Here is a 23,659-nt window from a genome sequence, read left to right on the forward strand (position 1 = left end):
AGGATATATGTCTAGTCCTCTTAATACATCTCTGGTGTAGGATTTGTGTCTAGTTCTCCTAATACATCTCTGGTGTAGGATTTGTGTCTAGTTCTCCTAATACATCTCTGGTGTAGGATTTGTGCACCTTTTCAGTAGCCGGGGTACTTTCTCTATAATATGATGAGCAGGCGGTGATTTCGGTGGTTGGATTTCTCCACCATTTGATGTCTCTTCTTCCCCTTTACTGGGCTCAGATATTGGTTTAGGTGAAAGAATTTTAGGCTCCAATTCGCAAATTTCACATTTTTCTAATGATTTCTTTATTTTATCTCTTACAGGAGTGAACCACGCCACGGCCTAGAGACAGAAAACTGCAATAAGTTATACAAACATATTTTCCAATGTATAGAAGACATTGTGAAACCACGAGGCCTTTTTTAGTACATCAGTAATATTAGTTGGAACATAAACATGAGATACAGACATGAGGATACCCTGGACTGAAAGAATAAAAAGGACATGTACAATGATATAACAGATCATCTGGCATCTCCCCTCTTCAAAATGTGGTGCCTCTGGTGATCATTTGTAACCCACTACACTACAACAAATAAAAGATAGCAGTATACATAAAAATATATCTCCCATAATATAGAAGAAAAATGTGGTACCATTTTTTCAGAAGACCTTGAGCCATCTATTCCCCAGGGATTTATGTTAATGACTAATACTGCCATGGGTTTTGTCTAACGTTAGGTTGGTTAGAGATGGATTGTGCATGAGAATCTAATCCTAGAAGGTACTTATATTGGTACAGTCCCACCATACATGGCTCGGGTCCACAATCAAACCATGTTGTTTATTTAAAGGTCTGTAGACCCTATGAACGAGTTTATATTGTGATGCACTCCAGACTTCTCCCTTCACAAGTTTTTTTTATCAATTCAAAGCCCTAATTGAGGTCCTCTCCAGCAGATATTATAGGAAAGTGACTTGACCTTACTTGAAAATATAAAAAACTTTTATATTTTATCTAATTTTCTAGATATTTGCCTAGTTGTGCCCTTTATACCCACATTGGCAGTACCAGCAAAAGGGCAAAGTCCAGTGGTCTGATCTGGTGCTAGAATAACTCCTGGTTAAGTCTGGGTGCCACTAGGCATGGGTAAAGAGGAAATGAGCTTTCAGATCTTAGGTGTAAAATAAGCTTCCAGCAGAGCGAGATGAAGCTAGAAACACACAGGACAATCCTCTACTATTGGCTTCACCAACATCTGGACCCCAGAATATCTTGCATTTTTGACTAAGAAAGTGGGCAAAGCAAAACGTACTTGTCCATTTGGAGTACACAGGATGGTGGTACACCGCGGCTCCGTCACAAACTTGCTCTGCTGCTTCCAGAGGAAATCAGTTGGAGGGTTGTGAGGCATGTCAGCAGCAGAGGCCCAAACCTGGGATCAAAAAAGGGTTTTACGTTTGAAAGCTAAACGCTACACAACTTACCTTCTAGAGCTGACCCTGTTCAACTTACCTTCAAGAGCTGACAACTCTACAAAACATATCTACTGAACAACTACTTCTGAAACATACGCAATGTACATCTAAACTCATTAGATCACATCAAATTTAAAGTTCCACCACTATATATTTATTTCAAGAACTGACCTCTCTATATTAGAGATGATGTATTGTATTGTATTGTATTGTCTTCAGCTGGCCACTTCACAATTTACTTTCTAGAGCGGACTACAATACAGCTCACCTTTTGGGGATGACCTTTCTACAATTTACCTCCAAGACCTGACCTCTGTACAACTAATAATCCAGACCTGACCTCTGTAGAGCTCATCCTCCAGACCTGACCTCTGCAAAGCTCATCCTCCAGACCTGACCTCTACACAGCTCATCCTCCAGACCTGCCCTCTGCACAGCTCATCCTCCAGACCTGACCTCTGCAAAGCTCATCCTCCAGACCTGACCGCTGCACAGCTCTCCTCCAAGACCTGACCTCTCCACAGCTCATCCTCCAGACCTGACCTCTGCACAGCTCATCTTCCAGACCTGACCTCTGCACAGCTCATCCTCCAGACCTGACCTCTACACAGCTCACCTCCAGACCAAACCTCTGCACAGCTCATCCTCCAGACCTGACCTCTGCACAGCTCACCTCCAAACCTGACCTCTGCACAGCTCATTCTCCAGACCTGACCTCTGCACAGCTTATCCTCTAGACCTGACCTCTGCACAGCTCATCCTCCAGAACTGACCTCTGCACAGCTCATCCTCCAGACCTGACCTCTGCACAGCTCATCCTCCAGACCTGACCTCTGCACAGCTCATCCTCCAGACCTGACCTCTGCACAGCTCATCCTCCAGACCTGATCTCTGCACAGCTCATCCTCCAGACCTGACCTCTGCACAGCTCATCCTCCAGACCTGACCTCTGCACAGCTCATCCTCCAGAACTGACCTCTGCACAGCTCATCTTTCAGACTTCACCTTCCGCAGAAGACTTCTCTACAACTCACCTTCCATAGAAGACTTCTGTACAATTCACAACCAAAATGTGGCCTCTTTTAAACTTGCCATTAAAAGCTGGCCACTGTACAACTCAGATTCACATTTTGAACAGAGACCACAGTTTTTTCCCTCCAATATCTGAACACCATACATCTTCCCCTAAGTGTTGCCAGTTTCCTGTCTAGTGCAAATAAGATAATTCATCAAAGGTCTGATTGGTTGCTAAAATATAGCGAAAACGTTGCCTCAAAATGCAACGTTAGTAAGTGAACTCTACTTTGTGTACATCTGGACCCCTTATACTCACAGTGACTGCATCGCTTGCCATGATTCTAGTTTTCGGTGGGAATCGATAGATGGACACAGGATGTCCACGAATGTTCTGCTGTAGGAGGTAACTTCCAATGTCTTTTTCTTTATGAGGAGATTGGTTAATGATTCTCACAAAATTGCCACTGGGATCAACATCTGTGATCTCCAGGTCCCCAAGGGAACTGAGAGATTAAAAATTACAGACAAACCAGGACATATGTCACATAATATCACGTAAATGTATATTCACACTGTATGCTACAAATGAGCGAAATTTCACACAAATCAGAATTAACAAAAGAACATTTTCTAACGTTCCGGCTTTACGATCTTCGAGTTTCAAGTTGTAATACAACATGTAAACTGCCCCGCGTGAATAAATAATGCAAAAAAAATGGTACATGCATCCCTTTCACCCTTAATTCCTAAACCAGCCCCAGCGCTAAACAGCCAAGATTGGTTTACACAATAACCGAGATATCATGAGCATAAAAAGATGAAAAGCACAGGATCTCTTCCCGACCTTCTTGGGCTGTGGGGGCAGGGGGTAATTAAAGAAATTGTGATCCCTTAAGTAGAAACTTTGCCACCCCATACACAAATGCACAATTTTCAAACAAACATTAACTGAATAAAATACTTAAATCGGTCATTCACCGCTTTATTTAATATATATTAAAAAAATCTTATTACTTGATTTGTTGTAGTCCAAATGGGAAAAAATCCTGAAAAATCTCTATTAAAAAATGACCTACCCACAAGCTACGAAGTGAAATATACAAACCCTGAACTCCCCTTCGCCACCAGCCAATCAAAAGTGGTCAGTATAGAAAATTGCTTTTGATTGGCTGGTTGGGAATTCTCATTGACTCACAGCTTTGGTCATGAATCACTGGGAATTCTGGGCAGGGCAAATATTATAGCGAGAGTTCCGTGCACGTGAGCCCAAATTGTTCTGACAAAATGCAGAACTGATACTTTGCAAAACACTTTAGAAAATTTGTCTCATCTCTACTGTATGCTAATATATCTTTATATAGGTGTCTCAATACCTGTCATTATGCTGCAATGCAAATAGTTCTTATAAAGATCTTTATTTCATCTTTCCTGGTATTTGTAGTTCCCCAATAGCTGGAGATTCATAGGTTGACTCCCTCTGATTTGACTGCTATGACTGTGCTCAGCTGAGTGCACCTATTACAGCAAGTCCAACTTGTTAGTGTCTAGGGACAGCTATAGTGACTCTGTAGACCCCCAGAGCAGCCCTTACCAGACCGCTCCTGACTACGGCCTCATTGGATCAACTTAGTCCTAGACACCTTATGCTCTTCTACCAGTGGCGGAACTACCCAGCAGGTGCAGTGCACCGGGGCCCATGGAGATAATGGTGCCCGCTGCATGGCAGATGCAGAGGGTCAGAGGCCCTGGGTCCACCCTCCACCTCCCTGCACCGGGGCCCACAGCTCACTAGTTCTGCCTCTGTCTTCTATAATAATATGTCAGTAAAACCGCTAGCTGTGGGACTGTAGGTTTGGGAGCTCTCCGTTGTCTTGGTGGCCGTTAAGGACACAGTTTTTTCATTTCATGCCGAAAGAGGTTGACCTTAAATTTTAGTATAATCTCTTAAATATATGCATTACACAGAGAACATTACGGGGTGATTTACTAACAGCTGCAAACTCACCTGGTGTGTGGAAAACCCCTAAACTGCATGGTAACATTTGGTAATCATTCAGTTTTACTTTCCAGGTTGACTATATGGCATCCCTGGCAAGGCGTACTGTGCTCGGCTTTACAGGCTGAAAGGGAGACACCCACCCTACAGAAAAAAGTCCCTCCCATCTAAAAACCCAGCCTTAGTAAGAGGGCCCCAAAAAAGATTGACCCCATGCACCTAGAGAGTACCGGTCCAATGTAGGGCTGGGCATTCCTGGTACCCCTGTGTCACGGTTCAATGCAGGAATACAGCTAAGGAACCATGAATATGGTGAAAAACACTTAATGTTTATTTGCTGAAGAGTACAAAACAGAAGGAGTAATAATGAGCTTGCAGTAAATACCAGGTACACGACTGATGCAGGTAAGCAAGAGGTATGGAGAGATCCCAAGCAGCAAGAAAACCAGAAGCACAACAGCAGGCAGCAACAACAATGTAACAACAATAACCAGCAACGTATGCTGGGAGTGACAGGTATAAGAAGGGACACACCCAGGTGCAAGGGATAATTAATGAGCAGGTTAATCCCTAGTACAAACAAGGAGCACAATAGCAGCACCTCTGGTGAATAGAGGTACTGCCGCAATATATATATAACACAATAATAAAGTCCAAAACGCAGGAGCTGCCAGGCAAAGCAGCATGCAATGCAAGGCTTGCAGGCAGATCCTGACACCCTGGCTGTTGGGTACCAGGGTAAAAGTGTCAAAACATAGTGAAACCTCTTGTGGCACTACAAGTAGCAGCATGTACCGGCAGTCCATGTTGATGTATTCCGGCTGTTGTAGTACTGCCAGCCCCAGCATGCCTACGGGCTCCAGTGCATACCTGCACTTTTAGTATCGCCAGAGGTTGCACTACAAGGGTTGCCCCTTTAATGAATAAAAAGATATCGCCCCAATTTTAAAGAGGTAACGGATGGTGTCCCCGTTTCAGAGAGATGCAACAGTTGTGTGTGTTCTTTAAAATCTTGTGCAGCCCAGCAACACCCGGCCTCAGTGCTCGGATAAATATCTAATTTCCGCTAATCCAGGTTAGAGCTCTATATATTATTAAGCAGATATGTCCGAGGTTCCCTGTCCCAGGATAATGCTCAGCTCAGACTTAAAAATGAATAAGAAATTAATTGAACAAAAATGATAACTTATTAAGCAGCCGTTGAGGAAATTCTCCGGACATATTTCCCTGTAGCAGAGTCTCGCACAGGATGCGTATTATTTATTAATACATAGATGAGAAAGACGTAGGAGCTGAAAGAAAACTTTAGAATGGAAGTAAATATAGAATTTTCTAGCAATTTCCACCAGTAAAGCTGTGATTAAATAATTAAAGTATTATGGGTAATGTGAGTATTAGTTAGCCTATAATACATAAAGTTGCGGAAGTCAGGTTATAGATGATCTTACTAGTCACAGTCTTACAGCCAGAATCATAAGTGTTTTGCAGAATATTACGCAATTGGGCACGGAATTCCGCTTGTTTCTCCGGAGAAATTTGATTTGTGCTAAATTTTGGCATCTCCGACGCCCAGCGACTTGACAGGCTGAATTCTAATGAATATTGATGCAGCCCACAAACCGGTCACCTTTATTGGTTCATTTACCAACATTCTAACATACATCACATGACTGGGTCTCAACTGACCTTGATGTCCTTGTTCTGATATCACGGTCACATCCGCGAGTCCTAAGAGTCCTGGAAACACCTGTTTTGACGTCACTATCAGTTGACGACGGAGTGTAGCTGGATTTAGGATCCCCGCTGTCTGTCACTGAGACGGAGGAATGTTCTCTCCCACCGTGGTCTGGGATGTGAACAATGAGGGAAGGTGCAGAGACCGGCCTCTTAAACCGCTCAGTTTGGCAATGTTTATCTTCTGCCAAAATAAAACAAATAAAATGAAATAAACATAAGAGAGAGCATAAGACAATGTATCGCTTATAAGCAGTAGTCAAAGTGGAAATTTAAAAGTGGCGGTATTGAAAATGTAACGGGAATGTAAGCCACTGGAAATGTTAGGCCCTTTTGGAGGGTATACGCTTTCAGTGGACGGGCTCTGCATCCCCACCTCTTGGCTGTAAGTGGTATTGCAGTTTGTCTTTTCCTCTTCTTGACTATAGTTCTTGTCTTGTGGGAATTCCAGGTACTATATAGATATATCATGCCTATTAACTGTCCCAATTTTGGCAAGACAGTCCCGAATCACTAATCTTAAAAGGGGTGGGGCTTACACGAAAAGGGGCATGGCTTCATCCAAAAGTGGGCGTGCTGGGGTGAATTGGGCGGAGTTTGTGTGGATCATGGCTTATTTTGTCCCGATCCGGCATGTATAAATGTTGGGAGGTATTTATATATCCCTGTCCCGCTCAGTCACAATTCTACAATCACCCGATGCTCACAGACATGGCGCTGGTGTGATAGTCGTTTCTTAGTGTGAGGATTATTATAGGAAATATTAGTCCACAATTCAGGACTGATCTTTATGTGTACATTACGTGGGCACCAGAGACACTATCCAAAGTCTCCTACTCCAACTACCTAATGATGCTGAAGCAGACCGTACAGATTTTATTGTAGATGTGAGTGCGCTCTCTGTACAGCGCTGCGGAATTTGTAGCGCTATATAAATAGTTGATGATGATGATTGTAGATATAAAGATATTTTTCTGCCGTGCCCTGGTCTATGCCGTAATAAATCCATCACCATCTAATGTCGGAGACACTACCAGATAAAGTACCACGTTTTTCTCCGTCAGATAAATCGTTTCCTTCTGACGCGGCGGCGGCGGACAGACCCTCAGACCCCCCGCTGTAATCGGGGCACAAGTAAGGCGTGGACCACTGGAACGAATCGGCCAATGGATGCAGGGATGAGGAGGGGGTGTGAACATTCTGCTGCCAGGGCCCCATCCTGAAGGGAGAAAGAGATCGTTTATATAACTAACACACAAGTGACGCTAATACTACGTATGAACTCATGTAAGTAACGGTGAGATCTGATGTCATCAGTTACTAAGGAAACTTATCAGCGATGTCTCGCTCTACTTTGAATGTTTACGGATATTGGAAGTTGGATTTCCGTGGCTTGTAAAATTTTATATGGTCACAGAACTCCTTATGTTGTTATCATTTACAAATTGGACATCACTGTGTGTGTGTGTGTGTGTGTGTGTGTGTGTGTGTCTGAGTGTCTGAGTGTCTGAGTCTGAGTGTCTGTGTGTCTGAGTCTGTGTGTCTGAGTCTGTGTGTCTGAGTGTCTGTGTCTGAGTCTGTGTGTCTGAGTGTCTGTGTGTCTGAGTGTCTGTGTCTGAGTCTGTGTGGCTGAGTGTCTGTGTGTCTGAGTCTGTGTGTCTGAGTGTCTGTGTGTCTGAGTCTGTGTGTCTGAGTGTCTGTGTGTCTGAGTCTGTGTGTCTGAGTGTCTGTGTGTCTGAGTGTCTGTGTGTCTGAGTCTGTGTGTCTGAGTGTCTGTGTGTCTGAGTGTCTGTGTGTCTGAGTGTCTGTGTGTCTGAGTCTGTGTGTCTGAGTCTGTGTGTCTGAGTGTCTGTGTGTCTGAGTCTGTGTGTCTGAGTGTCTGTGTGTCTGAGTGTCTGTGTGTCTGAGTGTCTGTGTGTCTGAGTCTGTGTGTCTGAGTGTCTGTGTGTCTGAGTCTGTGTGTCTGAGTCTGTGTGTCTGAGTGTCTGTGTGTCTGAGTGTCTGTGTGTCTGAGTCTGTGTGTCTGTGTGTCTGAGTGTCTGTGTGTCTGAGTCTGTGTGTCTGAGTGTTCGTGTTGTAGAGAATTTGAACTGTATACTCCAACGTACCTGTTACGAGCCACGGCAGTGCCCAGCCGCCGCGACTCACTCACCCGCGTCCCGGCCGTCGCCATGGCGACCGGGACGTCATTTCCGGCCATAACCCGGCCGTTGCCGGGGCAACCAACAGATGCTTCAGAGCTGCGTCCCGGCAATAGGAGGAAGCCGGGCGCAGCGATTCTACAGCCTGTGGGCTAATTAATAGGGGCAGATCATAGGAGGCAATTACAGGCATTAGCCTGCAACTGTGCAGGCCAGGGGCAAGCCCTGATTGGCTCTATTAGTGACTGCTCTATTAACCTGCAGGAGTGTGTTCAACCTGTGATTGGTTCAGCTGGGTATTTAAGGCAATGAGGTCTGCTGCCTCATTGCCGGTTATAGCTTCTGTGCTCCAGTCTGCTGACCTGCTTGTTCCAGTTCCTGTATCCTGTATCTACGTTTGACTTCCCGTGTATGACCCTTGGCTTCGTATTGGACTTCGCTTGTGTTTCCTGTGACCCTGATCCTTGGCTTGTTTACCCGTTCTGCTGCTTTGCCTGTGACCTCTGACCTCAGCTTGTTCATCATTACTGTTACCTGCTGCCGGCCTTTGACCTCTGCGTGGACCTGACTCTTCTTGCCTGGGTTCTCCCCAGCCGGTACACACTTCACGACCCTCTGTCAGTCTGCAGCCCAGTCTGTCCCCACCATCAGGGGCTCCAGTGAACACCTGACTGGCAGAGTAGACTCCGGGTTGTGTTGTGCCGGCTGGAGGGGTTCCTAACATTATAACCGGCCCACTCACGGAGACAAGATTAGGATGGATGCAAGTGGATCCACACCGTCTCCGGCACAAACCCTAGCAGGCCATGTTGAGTCTTTGTATCAGATGATGCAGGGATTGGCTGAGCGTATGTCTGTTCAAGAAGAAGCCACAAAAGCTTCACAATCTCCTCCAGATCCCATCTGTGAGCCCAAAATGAATTTACCGGATCGGTTCTCCGGAAATAGAACCTTGTTTCGGAACTTCAGGGAGAGCTGCAAGCTCTATTTTCGGATGAGACCCCGCTCCTCCGGTTCTGAGCAGCAACGAGTTGGGATTATTATTTCCCTTCTACAGGGTGACCCCCAGTCTTGGGCGTTTTCTTTGCCACAGACCAGTCCGGCCATGCAGTCCGTAGACTCCTTCTTTGAGGCATTGGGTTTACTGTATGATGACCCGGATCGAGTGGCCTCCGCGGAAGCTCACCTACGGTCCTTGAAACAAGGCAGACGGTCGGCAGAAGAATACTGCGCGGAATTCCGTAGATGGTCACCTGACAGTGGATGGAACGACCCTGCCTTACGTAGTCAGTTCCGTGTCGGCCTATCTGAACAGATTAAAGATTCGCTAGTGCAATACCCGTCTCCTAGCTCTCTGGAGGATCTGATGCACCTCTCCATTAAAATTGACAGGAGATATAAAGAGCGGAAAACTGAAAAGGAAACGTCATCACCTCCATCCGCCTTTGTTCCTATCTCCCAGGATGGTGAGGAACCAATGCAATTGGGAGCATACCGTCTTTCCTCTGAGGAGAGAGACAGGAGACGGTCACAAGGCTTATGTTTATATTGTGGCGCAAGAGGCCACTTCTCCCGTTCTTGCCCAAACAAGTCGGGAAACGAGCATGCCTAAGGAACGAGGGGAGAGTTCACTTAGGTCTACAAATTGTCTCCCAGAAAAATGCACTATTGGTCCCTGCACAGCTCACGTTCAGTGCTCGTTCTACGAAACTATCAGCCTTCATTGACAGTGGAGCTGCTGGCAACTTCCTTGACATCGAGTTTGCCCGCTCTGCTGGGATTCCGCGGATTAAACTCCAATCTGCCATTACGGTATGTGGCTTAGATGGTAGTCCGTTGCCAGGAGGCAAGATTACTTGGGAGACCCCACCACTACAGTTGAACGTTGGCGCTCTCCATTCGGAATCCATAGTCTTACGTCTTATCGAATGTCCATCGGTTCCTTTAATTCTGGGCCACCCTTGGCTATCCTGCCATAACCCCGTCATGGATTGGGCAAAAGGAGAAATTGTCCAGTGGAGCCCCCATTGTACACAGTCTTGCTTGACACTACCTCTACGTATTATTCAGTCTATTCCGGAGCAGCTCCCTTCTCAGTATCATGACTACTGGGATGTTTTCTCCAAAAAGGCTGCTGACACACTACCACCGCACCGCAATTTCGACTGTGCCATTGAGCTCATTCCGGGCTCTAAATTACCCAAGGGACGCTTGTATCCTCTCTCCGGTCCAGAGACCAAATCCATGCAGGAGTATATTGACGAAAACTTGGAGAAGGGCTTCATCAGGCCATCCAAGTCCCCAGTAGGAGCAGGGTGTTTCTTTGTACCCAAGAAGGACGGTGGACTCAGACCCTGTATCGACTATCGAGGGCTGAACCTTATTACGGTTAAGAATACCTACCCCCTTCCCCTCATCTCCGTTCTTTTTGATCAATTAAGAGGAGCCACTATCTTCACAAAAATTGATCTTCGTGGAGCCTATAATCTCATACGTATTAGAGCAGGTGATGAGTGGAAGACGGCGTTCAACACGCTCTCGGGCCATTACGAATACCTGGTCATGCCGTTTGGCCTGAGTAATGCTCCTGCCGTATTTCAGGATTTGATTAATGAGGTGTTACGTGAGTTCCTGGGACACTTTGTTGTTGTTTACCTTGATGACATCCTCATATATTCAAAATCGTTGTCTGCGCACCAGGGTCATGTCAGACAAATCCTACAGAAATTACGGGAACATCACCTCTACGCGAAACTCGAGAAATGCGAGTTCGAGGTCCAGAAGGTATCCTTCCTCGGTTATCTAATCTCCTCAGAAGGTTTCTCCATGGACCCAACCAAGGTCCAAGCAATTCTGGATTGGATTCAACCGAATAACCTCAAGGCGGTCCAGAGATTCCTGGGATTCGCCAATTACTACAGGAGGTTTATTGGCGGCTTTGCTGATATCGTGGCTCCTATTGTCACCTTGACCCGCAAAGGAGGTGATCCAACTGTTTGGTCACAACAGGCAATAAATGCATTCAAAACCCTGAAGAAAGCTTTTGTGTCTGCTCAGGTTCTCAGACATCCGGATCCTAGGGTACCGTTTGTTCTTGAGGTAGATGCTTCTGACGTCGGTGCTGGGGCTGTCTTGTCACAAAAAGACCCCCAGACCCACCGCTTACATCCATGTGCCTTTTTTTCCCGTCAGTTCTCATCAGCGGAAACCAACTATGACGTGGGAAACCGAGAATTGCTGGCAATTAAATGGGCCTTTGAGGAATGGCGACACTGGTTGGAAGGCGCTGCACACCAGATCTCCGTTATAACGGATCATAAGAACTTACAGTATATACAGTCAGCCAAACGTCTGAACCCCCGACAGGCTCGGTGGTCGCTGTTCTTCACTCGGTTCAACTTTATTATCACCTATCGTCCTGGTTCCAAAAATATTCAAGCGGACGCCCTGTCTAGAAGTTTCCTGGCACATCATGCTCCGGTCACCTGCTCAGAGCCTATTGTTCCTGTGTCTATGATTCATGCCGGATTAACTCAAGATTTGAGCTGTACCTTACAAAGGTTCCAGAGGTTGGCTCCTGATAACACTCCGGCAGGATGTTTGTTTGTCCCAGTTCATCTAAGGAAGACAGTCCTTGCTGAGGCACACAACAGTCGGACTGCTGGGCATCCTGGAGTCTACAAAACACTGGAAATCCTTTCCCGTACTGTATGGTGGCCGTCTCTGTCTGCTGACGTCAAGAGTCACGTCCGGTCCTGTGAAGTTTGTGCCAGGAACAAAGTTCCCAAGACTCGCCCGGTAGGTCAGTTAGTTCCGTTGGCCGCCCCTGGTAAACCTTGGACACATCTGTCCATGGACTTTATAGTCGATCTGCCACCCTCTGCGGGACACAATACCATTTGGGTCGTGGTAGACCGGTTCAGCAAGATGGCACATTTCATTCCACTCACTAGGCTGCCTACTGCTCGAGATTTGGCAGTTTTGTTCATTCAACACATTTTCCGCCTCCATGGACTCCCTACAGACATCGTCTCCGATCGGGGTTCCCAGTTCATAGCGCAGTTCTGGAGATCATTCTGTACCCTCCTGGGAATCAAGGTCAGTTTATCATCTGCATACCACCCTCAGTCAAATGGGCAGACTGAAAGGGTTAACCAGTCCTTGGAGAAGTTCTTGCGATGCTACATATCGGAGTTCCATGACAACTGGTCCTCCTTGTTGCCCTGGGCAGAATTTGCCTGTAACAACTCCTGTCACTCATCCACGAAAACCTCTCCGTTCTTTTGCAATTATGGTTTCCACCCCAGATCTAACTCTTTGTATTCACTCCAGTCCGTTGGTATCCAGGAGATCCGTTCCACTGCCAGGGATCTCAGAGTTGTCTGGAAGAAAGTACATTCATCTTTAAAACAAGCCTCACTTGTTGCAAAAAAAATTTCGGACCGACACCGTACCCCCTGCTCCCTTAAGGTTGGCCAGAAAGTCTGGCTGTCTACAAAAAATATCAGGCTCAGACAACCTTGCAAGAAATTGGGCCCTAAGTTCATCGGGCCGTTTCTTATCATCAAGCAGGTGAACTCCGTCGCATTTAGGTTAAAAATTCCAGGCTCGTTAAGAATTCCAAACACCTTTCATTGTTCTCTATTGAAGCCAGTGCTTTATCCTGGTCAAGCCCAGTCTTCAAGTGTGCCTGGGAGAGGTTCCAGTGGGCCACAAAAATTCGTGATTCAAAAGGTCCTTGATTCTAAAAATGTTCAAGGACAGGTGCATTTCCTTATACAATGGAGGAATCGCGGATTAGAAGAGCGATCTTGGGTTCCGCGGAGACAACTCCATGCCCCAAAGAAACTGAAGGAGTTCTTCAAAAAATTCCCTAGGAAACCAGGATGTCGGGGTCCCTCGACCCCTCCTCAAGGGGGGGGTACTGTTACGAGCCACGGCAGTGCCCAGCCGCCGCGACTCACTCACCCGCGTCCCGGCCGTCGCCATGGCGACCGGGACGTCATTTCCGGCCATAACCCGGCCGTTGCCGGGGCAACCAACAGACGCTTCAGAGCTGCGTCCCGGCAATAGGAGGAAGCCGGGCGCAGCGATTCTACAGCCTGTGGGCTAATTAATAGGGGCAGATCATAGGAGGCAATTACAGGCATTAGCCTGCAACTGTGCAGGCCAGGGGCAAGCCCTGATTGGCTCTATTAGTGACTGCTCTATTAACCTGCAGGAGTGTGTTCAACCTGTGATTGGTTCAGCTGGGTATTTAAGGCAATGAGGTCTGCTGCCTCATTGCCGGTTATAGCTTCTGTGCTCCAGTCTGCTGACCTGCTTGTTCCAGTTCCTGTATCCTGTATCTACGTTTGACTTCCCGTGTATGACCCTTGGCTTCGTATTGGACTTCGCTTGTGTTTCCTGTGACCCTGATCCTTGGCTTGTTTACCCGTTCTGCTGCTTTGCCTGTGACCTCTGACCTCAGCTTGTTCATCATTACTGTTACCTGCTGCCGGCCTTTGACCTCTGCGTGGACCTGACTCTTCTTGCCTGGGTTCTCCCCAGCCGGTACACACTTCCCGACCCTCTGTCAGTCTGCAGCCCAGTCTGTCCCCACCATCAGGGGCTCCAGTGAACACCTGACTGGCAGAGTAGACTCCGGGTTGTGTTGTGCCGGCTGGAGGGGTTCCTAACAGTACCAGGGACTGATGTGAATGATGACATAATCTCTGTATGACTGTGGTGCTATATAAATAATAATAATAAATATATTACAGTGGGGGTGCATTATATTATATATTATTTACTAGCAGGATAAAGACTATCATTGGGCCAATCCCCCGATAAACGACCGCTCGGCCCGATATCACATCAGTGTGAACGTTCCAACAATGAACGATTATCGTTCCAAAGCTCATTGTATCGTTTCATTTGATTTTTAAACCGGACTAAAAATGTTGTTCAACTATGGAACGATGTCCTTCTAAAACCAGCAGTGTCCATAGATCTCTATGGAGTGTGCAGAGTCAGGATCTTTTCAGCCGATGGTTATGACAGATGAAGAGCACAGATCTGATGGTAAATCTTGTAAAATGTGTATAGTGTGTGCACAGGAATCGGCTGCTGATCGGGACATTTTGTTTTTTTAATTGTTAGTAAAACCGTTAAGCTTGACTTTTTTTCAGGTAACAATAAATATAAACTTAATTTTATTAATAATTGACATTTTCATTCCTGTGAATTGTTGTATAGGTAGGGGCCCTACTACACTGCTTTGCCCGGGGGCCCATAATGTTGTTAAAATGGCCCTGACCGATCCCATATGCTGGAGTCATAGACAGAACTCCTATACTGGACTCATATACAAGACTTCCTTAAGAACCCATATACATATAATTATATATATATATATATATATATATATATACACTTACTGCTGCTCCTCCTCCTCCAGCATTGCTTTCAGAGCATCCAGCTCGATCCTCAGAGACACATTTGTTTCCTGGAAAGTGTTCAGCTCTCTCATTTTGGCCAGAAGAAGATCCTGCATCTCCTGATGAGACAGAAGATATCAGTATGTGTGCAGGTTGTACGACATCACATTACAGAACAGCACATGGGGTCGCATGACAGTATAGACATTACGGAGCCTCATTCATCAAGGCGCGCATACTGAGCGCAATGTGCGTTTGTCTCAGAACACAGGAAATTTGGGTCTGCACACTCCTGAATTCAACAGGGAATGGATGGGAAGATACGCGCGCTGATGAATACAGGTGCCCTAGTACACAAGACACTGGGGGGTAAATGTATCAAGCTGCGAGTCTGCAACTCCAGCGATTTTCTCGGGAGAGTTGAAACTCGCCGATGTATGAAGCTGAGTTTTCATACAAAATCGCCAGAGTTGTGCTTCTGTCAAAATCGCTACTTGCAAAACCGCCAGAGATCAAACTCCCGACTGTTTGCCACTGCAGCTATACAAGTCTCCAATGTATGAAGCTGCGAGTTAGCAAACTCAGGAGAGTTTGCTTCTAAACACGTCAGATACAACACGCTGCCTGATAGCAGCGTGTTGTATCAACACATCACTGTTACACTGCCCTGGCAGTGTTAAAAAGTTAAAGAACAGATAAAAGTTTTTTTAAAAAAAAAGCGTGGAGTCCCCCCACTATTTATGCTTAACCCTAGTGCTGCCTGACTAGTGCTGGTCCCGTGAAAATCGTGGAAAAATTTTGCGTGGGGTCCCCCCGATTTTCACTTTACCAGCACTAGGCAAACCAGCCAGGGTTGGCGGCACTATAGCAGGAGACGCGCAGCAGGGGTCCCCATGCCATAATGACTAACCAACCCTAGACTGTTCAGCGCTGGGCTGGATTCCCTAGGGAGTGGGGTCCGCTGAAAAAAACGAGTGGCCCCCCCCCCCCCTAGAAAGAACCAACCCAGTGCTGATAGCACTAGGGCTCTTTCTACTACCCCTGGGCTGTGGGTAGTAGGGTAATACGGCGCTAAATGGTTAAAAAAAAAAAAAACTGACACCAATTTTGTTTGTGGAACTACAGGGCTCAGCGATTTTCCGCGATTTCAACACGCTGGCAAACTCGCAGTTTGATACATTTACCCCTGGATACGTCCAATAATTGTGGAATATAAATTCTTAAAAAACAATAATGAGTTAATGTCATAATATAGGCATTAACGATAAAACATTAAAAAAAATAATAATGTTTTCTCCATTAAATACATTTTTTAGGACGTTATTAATGTCTATTGTACATAAAATACATTTTCCCAGTTGCTCCTGATTGTAAACACACGTTCTAGCTGTATATACAGCCGTCATCACTAGTAATCAGCACTTACACCTGACCTGTAGCCGGAGCAAGTGATACGGCTGAAAAACAAGTACCTGCGAGATGCCCAAAGTTTAGATCGGACATGGCTGCGTGCACTCGCGACTGGCACTTACAGCACATAGACTACGGCCCAACGCCCCTTCACCGCCCCGTTCCTTGCCTGACCTCGTAGGCTGTAGTGATCGTCTCTTGCGCTCACAGATTAACCGGCTGTGGCATACGGTTTGGTTCTGCGCAGGCGCAGAGCAATTGTGCGGATGATAGACATAAAATCGTTGTTTACGTCCCTTGGTGAACCAAGTCCTACACATCTTCATATAACCGTATAGCGCATGGCGTCACAAGTCACAAAAGAACGGCACAAGACATTACATAGTATCATACGGTATCACAGAGCAGTATAATGCAGCTGTCAAGTGTCCTTGGTAATTAAGTTAGTCCCTAGAATTGTCCTTGTTTTTCAAAATTGACAAACTGCAAACTTCCTCATTAGATGCAGTTCTTACCGTCTCTCCTTAGGCTCTGTGCTTTAGTCTTTAATATTTATTGATGAGGAGTATTTCAAATAAAAAATTAAAGAATTATAATCAAATTCATTATGCATAATGACGATAATTATAAAATGTTGGCAACTATGTATTATGGCTCATGCTTCGATGCCTCGGAGATGTGACCAACTCCTAGTGACTTAACAGGCTGCATAGAATATGGCTGCTTCAATTGCAAGTAGGTGATAGATACACAATTATCAGCAGAATCATTATAGCTTCTGTGCTCAGAAGACAGATTGTATAATCATCTCTGCGCAGTCATTTCCCAGCACCCTGTACATTATACAGTTAGGTCAGAGCCCCGTATTACAGATCACGAGGGATTGTGGGACGTGTGAAACATTTGTTTGTATCTTGTTTTTTGATGTACATGACAGGCAGGGCATCGTAGCACCAATAATTGGTTTCTCTCGTTAACCCTAAAACATGGATTCTTGGTTCTATACTGGAAACTAAAGATTTATTAAAAAGCAAATAAGTCCTGTAATGCAACTATTTTATTTATTTATTCTTTTACAAAAAGTGTAAATTTCAGTAGATTAGAACTTAGAATATTTGAGATACGGCTGTGATTTTGGGGAAACAGCTATGCACCACAGAAAGGAAATTCAACCCATTTGCTGCCAGAGCTGTGTGCCAAATAGCACCTCACAATTTGTACATCGGTACATTAGAGATGAGCGGGCTCGGATTCCGCTAATCCGAGCCCACCCGAACAGTTGCGGATCCGAACGGGATCCGAGCACTGTTCGGATATTTCCGGCGGGAAAAAAATTGAAAACGAGGCTCTGTCGTCCAAGTCTCCCGTCGAATCTCGCGAGGGGTGGGAGGGAGGGCCCAGAACAATTCCATCTTGTACCTCTTTTTTTAGCATTATGTGCTCAAGCTACCTCGGTGCAACCTTTTGGCCTAAAAACAATATTGTGAGGTGTTCAGAATAGACTGGAAATTAGTGGAAATGATTGTTATTGAATGTTATTGAGGTTAATAATAGCGTAGGAGTGAAAAAAACAAAACACAAAACTGGTTTTTAGCACTTTTTATGCTTTTTTAAAAATAAATCAGAACCAAAACCTCAAGCTAATCAGAACCCAAAACCCAAAACACTAAAAGTGGCCGGTGCACACCCTTACTTAACATCAGTATATAATTTCTTAGGACAGATAGGATGTGTAGTCCTGAGCAACCAATCAGATTCTAGCTATCATTTATTCAATACATTCTAATAAATGATAGCTAGAATCTGATTGGCTGCTATGGACAATGCTTCCGCTTTTCCTGTTTAGAAGGTTTATTTTTACTTTATGGGCATCATGTGGGAAAAACAGGCAACAATTTAAATGATTTTCTTTTTCACAAAGGGATAGGTCTGTGTATACCAGGACCTAATGGATCTACTGCTAACGTCTTGGTGCCAGATACCACAGGACTCCTTCAGAGGTCTTGTGGAGTCTCGACGGGTCAGAGCTGTTGTGGCGGCACGAGGGGGACCTACACAATATTAGGTAGGTGGCTGATCACAGGGGCAAACGCAGGATTTGTAGAGGGGGGTTTCCACACCACGCCACCAGTGGGCGTGACCAATCTGAATGGGGGCGTGGCTATAATTTTAGACAGTGTTTGGCTGCTCTCCAACTCTTCCTATCCCCATAATATACATGGACAATGCTGCGTGCACTACTGTTAGGTGCACACAGCTCTCCCTTTTCAAGCAGAGCCGGGTGAAGCGGGGGCAGGGTCCAGCCACCTCAATTATACAGTGCCCCAAGCGTGGAGGGGGGTTTCCAGGCACTATGACCCCCCCTTGGTTTTCCTATGGATCAGTATACATATATATATATATATATATTTATATTTCAGTGGACAGATCTTTCTTTGGATATATTTTTTCCCATCAGCAGACCTCTGTCTGCCGTTTTTCACCCTCTTTCATGTCCCTGATTGTAATGATGCTCATTCAAGGACTTTGCCTGAGCGGCTTTAAGGACCCTAATTAAATCTCAGACAATTTCTTTCCAGCTCTTCCGCGCAGAGGACGCCCCATGTGACCTCAGCCATTAACCGGATCAGCTCCAAAATTGTCTATTTTCGCTCCACACAAACAATTAGGGGCCGGTAAGTGAATACAAGATCCCCAGACTGCCTAATAGAGTTGCGATGAGCGGGGTGATGCAGGACTTGGAGCACAGGAAAGTATAATTATCACACAATCATCTTCCATCCTATAGCGGCTCCTTACAGGGCGACATTATGAAATAAACGTTTCATGTTATTATAATAACACGGAGAGGATAAAATACTGCAGAGAAAAGCGGCTGATGACAGGTGTGTCCTTTACAACACAAGGACATTGTGTCTCAGAATTTAGGGTGACTTGAGGGGCGCAACTTTTTCTTAATTGAGACCACACATGTCAGTGCGCCATTGTTTTGGGAACTCAAAAGAGGTGGCTCCCAATAGAGTGTGTTGTATTTGACCGTCAGAGGACTCCAAGAACACATTTTGGGACCTTTTTTGGGTTCTTGACCCTGCACCTCTGCTTTATATGACATTAGTGGGCTCTCAGCAAACATTGGGTTAAAGGCACCTGACGGTTTTTTTGCAACATACAAGGAGTAAATTGCAACTGAACCCCTGAACTTCCTCATTGCCCCTAACTAGCAGTGTAACACAAAATGTAAAAATAAATATTTATGCATTTCTTGTGGGTGTTGTTTGTCCAATGTTGACATTTAGATGGAAGAGATCTAATGACACTAGGGGAAAGTTCAGAGCTTGGTATCGGTTTATTATAATAACATACGTTGAGGTAAGATTTAGTAAGAGATGAGGTTTCGTTTGAAGATAAACTTATTATTTAAATCCGCACAAAACTGCTTTTAATTCAAGTTGGATGTATGACTACCAGAGTTTTCATCATACTTGCCAACTCTCCCGGAATATCCGGAAGACTCCCGAAATCTGGGTCAGTCTCTCGGGCTCCCGGGAGAGAGAGCAATTCTCCCTATTCCCGGGCGGCGGTGGAAAGTGAATGGAGGAGGCGGGGCTTATCTGCATCACGGGCGCGTCATTGTGGCCCCGCCCCCTTGTTTTATTGGCCGAAAATGTAGTGACAACTTTGGGGGCGGGGCTAATGGCACGATTCTTCGAGCCCCGCCCCCACACACCCACCTGACCCCCGGACCTCCCGGGACTTAACCTGCCAATGTTGGCAACTATGGTTTTCATGCATCAGTGTGACAGAGGCCTTATATCACAGCCCTCTTTTGCAAGGACCCTTCTCCTTCCACTATATACCTCTCAGTCTGTGGCTTCCTGTTACCTCCATTCCCCTCCTCACATCATGTCACTGCCCCTGTCAAATGCAGCCCTGTCCTCACTAACACATCACTCATCTCCTGATATACTCTGTGCTGCTGGGGGACCCTGCTCCTTCCACTATATAACTCTCAGTCTGTGGCTTCCTGTGGCCTCCATTCCCCTCCTCACATCATGTCACTGCCCCTGTCACATGTAGCCCTGTCCTCACTAGCACCTCACATCTCCTGATATACTTTGTGCTGCTGGGAGACCCTGCTCCTTCCACTATATAACTCTCAGTCTGTGTATAAATGTTTTTGTAACAGACAAATGAATAAATATTCTTATACACATAAAATAGCGCTATTTGTCCTAATAGAAATGTTTTACACATAAATGCTTTCCTACAAATGAATCATTTTTATGCCAATACTTATGTTCTGCAGCCCAGACTTGCTGTCTTTCTCTTTTAATATGGCAGAATTAAAGAACCAAGAGGGGCAGGAAACATTCTGAACTGTTAACAAGGCTCTGAATGGCCCCATTGTTGGGAGGAATACGCTCCGCTCTTGGGAAACACAATTGGGCATATTTATGTAATGGGAAATTAAATGACAATCTCCATCTGCAGCTGCCAGCGGTGCTCTTTGTAGAGGAAGAGGGGGGGCAGTTGGAACTGGTGTAATTATCACTAAATGACAGACACTGACCTCTAGCCTGGCCTCCATGCCCCGAATATGCTGCAGGCCCCTCGAACGTTCAGTTTCTAGGTTCTCCAGCAATGTCTTGTTGTCGGTCTCTTCTGAGAAGAGCTGTTTAGAGAGACAGGATAGAGAAAAGTGGAATAAATACAACAAACAGGGCAGATTATTGTCAGGAAATAGTAAACAACAGATGCACAAATTTGAATCAATAATCAAAAAATATAAATTATCTTAATACATAGTAAGTTTCCGAGCATTCTACATGTGTCGTGAGAGCCAATATAATGCCGGCACATAACGTAGGTGAGTTCTTTTTAATGTTGGATAAGAATATCAATTAAGAAGTCCTGGGGTTCCTTTAAAAGACAACACTAGAACACACAGCCCTTTGCAAATGTTTTGATTACGACATACATTATTTTTTTGGAAAAAGGCGATATTTATATGTTTTGGCTCCCAATACAAAGTGAAATTAGAAAGTCCTGATTAGTCATGTCTTTATGCAGACGTCATTTCCAGAAATCTCCGCCAACTCTTCACAGAAGTCCCGGGTTCACTGTGAGCGCACATTAATACCTGGGCTGTTCTCCAGGAACGACCAGGCTACAGCGAGGATAGAAAACAAACATGAACCATGGATTCTCCACCACAGCAGAGCCTGAAGAAGGCCGACACTCAGTCGCCTTCAACTTATTCTCAAACTAGGGGCTTAACCAGAAACGACCACGTCCCTTGGGCACAGGGCAAAATATCATCATCATCATCATCATCATCATTTATTTATATAGCACCACTAATTCTGCAGCGCTGTACAGAGAACTCACTCACATCAGTCCCTGCCCCATTAGAACTTACAGTCTAAATTCCCTAACACACACACACACACACACACACAGACAGAGAGAGAGAGACTAGGGTCAATTTTGATAGCAGCCAATTAACCTACCAGTATGTTTTTGGAGTGTGGGAGGAAACCGGAGCACCCAGAGGAAACCCACGCAAACACAGGGAGAACATACAAACTCCTCAGATAAGGTCATGGTTGGGAATTGAACTCATGACCCCAGTGCTGTAAGGCAGAAGTACTAACCACTACGCCACAGTAGTAGAGAGCAGTTTCCATAATAAAAACCATTCACAGCAAAAAATGTCCAAGGATCTCCCTCCGGCTGCTTGCACCGGGCATTGCACCCACACATGCAGAGGAAGAGAAGTTGTACTGTGACGCTGTTCATACTAACAGAATCAGAACAGATACTGACATTGGCAGACAGAACAAGAGAAGTTGTACTGGGCAGATGTCCATACACGCAGATTAAGAATACACTGAGAATTACACCCATCATATACACCAATAGAAGTTGTACTGAGCAGATGTCCACACACACAGATTAAGACTACAAACTAAGAATTATACCAAGCATATAGAGCAAAAGAAGTTGTACTGAGCAATTATCCATACACTCAGAGCAAAAATATACAATGACTGTTGCCGAGAAGGGAAGTGGTACTGTGCAAAAGTCAGTATAAAAACTAGAGATACTCACTGACACCCGTGAACTGGTTTTGGTTTTGGATCTGGATTAGCTTCGTGTTTTGGTTTTGGTTTTGGATTTTTTCAAAAAAATCCTAAAATATGCTACAATCACATAATTTTGCTCTTTTATTGTTCCTACATTATTATTAACCTCAATAACACTAATTTCAAGTAATTTGCAGTCAATTTTGACCACCGCACAGATCACAATGTTATTTTCATACACTTTCGGACAAATACTGCAGCGATCTGGCTGGATGGTAAGCGACAGAGCAATGACACAAACACACGGCAGTTCCTAGCACATCTAGGACACATTGCCACACAGCAGTGGCAGAAAAGAAAAGTGGGTGTTCGCTCTCCCTCCCACCCACCGTTATGTTGGATCTTAAAAAGGATTCCAAAACTCCCGAGATCCAATGACATCACAATGACGTTTTGCCTCGTTTTCAAATCCGAGGGCGCGCGACAGTGCCGAACCGGCTCGACTCGGTACTCGTATCTGCTAAGTTTGGGTGTGTTGATTTAATGAAATATTCACTGTATATATTTTCAATGTCTCCTAACTATGTTCAATGTCTCCTAATTCTTTTTTTTTATCACCCAGCATTTCATTATCCCATCTGGGCTGTGATATGCACACACCTGTGCCCTCCAATTGCCTCAGCCTAATAAACACTATATGGAAGACAGGGGTTTGATTGTAACTGTACCCCCACCCCCCCCCCCCCCCCTTAGGTCTCCCCCATGCAGACCCAGGTGTTCATTTCCTGCATCCTGCAGCTCATGGTTCTGTCTGATACATTGTATCTCAGAGGCTGGATACAGCTACACAAACATTCTATTAAACATGACCTGAGGAAAAATCATTTCTTACTCAGAGTCACATTGACGGGAGTGTCAGCTGTGGACAAGGAGCCAGTTAGTGGCAAACAAGCCTGAGAGACACACACTCGAGAGCTGGTAATGAGCACTCTGTATGCTGCCGCAGATCTGTCTTCAACCACATCAATGAGTAACCAGGGGACTGGGTGCAGGCTGCATTCAAGTGACTGAGGGATCTGCAGGGCCTCTGTGCAGGCACACACCAATTAAAAGCACAGCATAATGCCCTATACTAACAGCAGCCTATTAATCTGCTACTTTATTACTGAAAAAGGACCAATAGGCAAATATTTACATACAAATTGATTCTAATGCACTGCAGGGACCTTTAAATCTGCTGCTCATTGCTGCCCCTAGTGTGTGAAAAGTATATCGGCATCAAGTAACAAGTGGACCATTGTTGATGGTTCAGTGGGACTGGGAAGTGGAGGAAAGAGCAGGTCAGAGGTCATTACAAGAGAGAGGGACAATTGTTTCAGA

At 45.3% G+C, this 23,659-nt stretch overlaps 1 protein-coding gene across 2 annotated transcripts in view; it reads right to left on the reverse strand.

The window, feature by feature from the left end:
* Nucleotides 1–23,659, reverse strand: part of LMNTD1 (lamin tail domain containing 1) — a 111,986-nt gene that overhangs the window by 14,864 nt on the left and 73,463 nt on the right. For both annotated transcript variants that reach the window (XM_075210449.1, XM_075210450.1), the window contains exons 8-14: nucleotides 20,764–20,865; nucleotides 14,784–14,902; nucleotides 7,258–7,442; nucleotides 6,176–6,407; nucleotides 2,810–2,996; nucleotides 1,314–1,433; nucleotides 128–339 (exon numbers count right to left, since the gene is read on the reverse strand). In XM_075210449.1, the coding sequence (XP_075066550.1) occupies nucleotides 128–339; nucleotides 1,314–1,433; nucleotides 2,810–2,996; nucleotides 6,176–6,407; nucleotides 7,258–7,442; nucleotides 14,784–14,902; nucleotides 20,764–20,865 (1,157 nt within the window). The remainder of the gene's footprint in view (nucleotides 1–127; nucleotides 340–1,313; nucleotides 1,434–2,809; nucleotides 2,997–6,175; nucleotides 6,408–7,257; nucleotides 7,443–14,783; nucleotides 14,903–20,763; nucleotides 20,866–23,659) is intronic.

The sequence above is a fragment of the Mixophyes fleayi genome, chromosome 4, assembly GCF_038048845.1.
Source record: "Mixophyes fleayi isolate aMixFle1 chromosome 4, aMixFle1.hap1, whole genome shotgun sequence".
Classification (NCBI taxonomy): domain Eukaryota; kingdom Metazoa; phylum Chordata; class Amphibia; order Anura; family Limnodynastidae; genus Mixophyes; species Mixophyes fleayi.